The 3,963-nt window shown below is 33.2% G+C and overlaps 1 protein-coding gene across 4 annotated transcripts; it reads right to left on the reverse strand.

Moving 5' to 3' along the window:
* Positions 1-441: 441 nt before the first annotated feature.
* LOC121968296 lies at positions 442-2,751 on the reverse strand. 4 transcript variants are annotated; one of them, XM_042518730.1, is made up of 4 exons: positions 2,685-2,751; positions 2,503-2,610; positions 2,324-2,406; positions 442-546 (listed from the first exon to the last, which is right to left on the reverse strand). In XM_042518730.1, exons 1-4 carry the CDS (start codon positions 2,700-2,702, stop codon positions 444-446), a joined length of 312 nt encoding a protein of 103 aa, XP_042374664.1. In that variant the 5' UTR covers positions 2,703-2,751; the 3' UTR covers positions 442-443. The 4 variants fall into 4 exon arrangements, 1 of the variants encoding a protein (XP_042374664.1); XR_006108049.1 differs by lacking the exon at positions 2,685-2,751 and having other exon boundaries at positions 2,320-2,406; positions 2,503-2,521; XR_006108051.1 differs by lacking the exons at positions 442-546; positions 2,685-2,751 and adding an exon at positions 964-1,237 and having other exon boundaries at positions 2,503-2,521.
* Positions 2,752-3,963: the final 1,212 nt, after the last annotated feature.

Below are 3,963 nucleotides of genomic sequence, written 5' to 3' on the forward strand. Positions count from 1 at the left end.
GACAACACTATTACAACGCTTTAAAAGCGTTGTTGTTTTTTACAAAGACAACACTTTTTGCAACGCTTTAAAAGCGTTGTCGTTTTAAAGAAAAAAAATAAAAAAAAAATTATTTAAAAATCATTATTTTTATATTTACGAAACTATTATTTTTCTTTTACCATGTCTAAATTCGAATTTTACATATAATCAACTCGGTTAATGATTTCAAACTCATAAAAATAATAGAAATCTGGCATTGAAGTAATATTAATAATTAATTACATGAAAAGCTAGTAAATATCAAAATTTACACTAATTCTGTTTCAAAGTATATAGTGATATTCACATATAAAACAAAAGAGCACAAAAAATCTATTTTGAACAGCTACAATCTGTTACACCAACAATCTGTTTACTGAATACTGAATACTGAATATTGAAGTAGCCAACAATCTATTTACTCAAAATAGTACAGTAGTTACTGAATCCATACGCTTAGTGTACTGATCAATTACTGAATCCAGACGCTCCTTAGTGTACTGATCTCGACTGTCCTGTATCCACCTACAAAAGAAACAAAACAAAACAATCATTACTGATGAGCATATATGAGCATTACTGATATGTCATATAAGTTAATAAAACTTGAACAAGAAAACAGTAGCCATATAATTTAATAAAACAATCATTACAGTAGCCAACAATCTATTTTCTTAAAACTTGAACATGCAACCTGCAAAATAAGTTAATAAATAAATATGGACTACGCAACCTATTTTCTAAAGCTTACTGATCTACTGATCACATGCATCCACAATACGATCCAAACCTGAAAACCAAACAAAAAAAAGTTTTTTTTGCTCCAAAGCCTAATTGTTATATGTATGTATATATATATACATACATATATTGAACCTGTTGAAAAGGCCCAGAAATTAAGAATAAAAAGCTTGAGAATACTACCAAAAGCTAACTGATATTAGAGACCAAAACACCTCCAAAATTCAGCAATTCAGATGGACAACAGCTAAAGGTTGAACCGTTGAAATGATCAAGAAAAGCAGCTGTGCAGTGTTGCTGGGGAAGAGAGAGAGAGAGAGACAGAAGTGGATGAGGGAAGCAAGTGAATGTTGCAATCCTCCACCATTCAATACATACCCACAATGTACAGAACCAACTCTGACGTCGCACTTGCCGTCTTTTCCCCCAATTTTTTTCCCCTTCTCCTGGCAATTTATCCCGGAATTCTTACCTCCTGAGTATAAAAAAAATCCTTTCAATTGCATACTCTATATTTACTGTCTACCCGTGGTAAAATCAATATATTATCACACGCTCCAGCCATAGCCGAGTTGATCATCACGATAAATTTATAGAAATGAATAAAGGTCAATTTCTAATGAAACCGACATAAATATCATCTCATGTAGTGTCCTGTTCGGTTTTCTGATTTAACCCGGGGATACCTTTCACAGAAAAAAAAAAAAAATTATCGCTGCACGCTACAATCCTTGAGTTCTGTGGAGAAGATTCCTCTAATTGTGGGCTGCTTACGCTAAGGGTTCGAGCTTTGTCCTCAGAGGGGAAAAGTAGGATAAAAGGAGGGTATGATTTGAGAAGAATGATGGGCCTCTTGATTTAAGTTTGTCAAAGGGAAAGAAAGGCACCAGCTTTTTAGATTCCATAAGGTTTCCTGCATAGTTATATTCTGCTAAGGTTCTGCATAGTTAACTATCATCACATTTTTTTAGGAACCTTATTATATATTCTGCTAAGGTTTCCTCTCCTCATACACTAGTTCAGTTAGCTTGACAGTGACAATGTATCAGCTTTGGTAATTCTATATTGGAGGAAAACAAAAGAAGAGAGAGACTAGGAAGGGGAGACCTAATTCAATTCCATTGTTCTAATTTGTAGTGGTTGTGTTTGCTATTGACTAGTCCCCTTCATTAATAGGCATTCAGTGCAACCATTAAAATGAAAATCCTTAAAAGTACATGTCTTACTTTTCTTTCCATGCAGTCTGGCCTTGAGTTACTATATATGCAATACGGATTGTTGAAGTGTTCTAACTACCCTAAGGACCACCTTCTCTAAAGGGTCATCTTTGGCTATGAATTAATCTCTGAAAAAACAACATAGAGATCCAAGCATTCTCCAATAGAAATGCTTCTGAGAAAGGTTTTCAAAACTCTTATAGAGAATGCCAACATTGTGAATCAAATAAGATTGAAAAAATAGTCATTCTAAGCTTTTCAAATGGAGAACAATCACCCTTAATGAAAATTTTAAGAGTTCAGCATAATCTAACAAATATGAAGGGGTGAGGGAACGCACCTACTCATAAATATGATCTTGTATACATTCTGCCAACTCCGATCGCACCTCATCAATTTCTTCTCGAGAATACTCTGCTTGTGTGAACTGTGAACATTAATGAGAAAAAAAAATCAACATTGACTTTGCATATTTTAAATAGTTTATTTCAAATAATTTGAGACATAAGCAAGTAAACATTACTATAGATGGTAGTGAATCTCTTTCGATAATTTCAACTTCTTCAACAATTTGTCTCATAAATCGCATCACATAGTAACCACATTGTTTGGCATCTTGTTGTCGAGGAGCCTATGGAAATTAGAGACATATTATTAATGATAAACATACACATTAAAATATATGTTATATGTAATTACACATACCTTTACTATTACCCACATAGCCTTTTTTCTACCTTTCCTTCCCTTGTTTGAATTAAACAATCTTAAGGCCCTTCATACGTTAATGATTTTTTAATATATGAGTTTTGTATTAACATAAATGCTTAATAAAAAAGAAATATGAACTCACATTTCCACTATATATTTCCAATCCTCATCATGAATGCGGTGCCTTAGAGAATCCAACAAATAAATAACTTCATTGTAAGGGTTAATAACAGTGAGAATCCAATGGAAACTATGCAACAAACACATAATTAGTGCATATAATTCAATAAATTATCAAAAGACAACAATTGAAAGTGATGTTTTAATTCTTACTTACCCGATATTACATGGCACCAAAACAAGTTGATCTACAGATGCACCACTAAGCCTGCCTGCCAAATGACTTGCCCTTTGGTTTAGCCTTTCAAACTTACCTTTTTTGTCATGTGCACTAGTTGCCATATATGGGATTTTATGTGGATTCACAAATCTGAATTTTTCTTTCTTGTTATCTTTCAGCAGTTTTTTATAAAGATACCTGCCATTGCAAACATAATAAAAGGAAGAGGTAGATTGAAAAATGAAAGTTATTCACAAAATGGATGATTACACAATTGCAAAATCTAAACACTTACCATATGTAGGCAATTACACAATTGCCTGAAAGGGGCTCCAAATGATACAAAGGAATGATGTCCTCAAGGTGTAGAACAAGTTCATAATCATCATCAAACACGTCATAATCAAAACTCACTGATATATATCTGCCATCATCTAAAGCACGCTTACTATAACAATATAACATATGTAATGCTCTTGGGGCACTTGTTGACAAAGTATGTTTCTTTTTTGGTTGTTCAAGCTTCTTCCTTCGAGGCTTCTAATAATTTCAAATCATGACAGTTAGATAGGATGATTAATAAAACAAGTGACAATTTAATTTGAAATAAAATCTAACAAATACCTCATCTTGGTTCACTATCAAGTGTTTTGGCCAAGCCACATGGGTTCCTACAGCATCACCAATTACTTCAAATTCACTTGGAATTGGATATGGCAAAGGTGCTGATTTTTCTACTGCTTCATCAATGGAGACTCGCATGCAATTATTTGGAAATGGAACACCATGAAGCATTTTATTAGATTCATTGCCATAAACAATTGTACCATGTGCAACAATATTTGTGCTAGATTCCAATGTTAATGCAACTGGTTTTCCCTAAAATGTAAAAGCAGCAGGTCAAAAATAGTAGTAGGTCACAAATAGCAGCAG

The sequence above is a fragment of the Zingiber officinale genome, chromosome 3B (genome assembly GCF_018446385.1).
Source record: "Zingiber officinale cultivar Zhangliang chromosome 3B, Zo_v1.1, whole genome shotgun sequence".
NCBI lineage: Eukaryota > Viridiplantae > Streptophyta > Magnoliopsida > Zingiberales > Zingiberaceae > Zingiber > Zingiber officinale.

Bases quoted from the DNA above. Each gene is read 5' to 3' on its own strand.
- LOC121968296 (XM_042518730.1), bottom strand. The intron at 2,407-2,502 runs GTAATGTTTACT...TAATGTTCACAG, and splicing joins GAGATTCACTACCATCTATA to TTCACACAAGCAGAGTATTC. The intron at 547-2,323 runs GTAGGTGCGTTC...TTTCTTTTGTAG, and splicing joins ATACAAGATCATATTTATGA to GTGGATACAGGACAGTCGAG.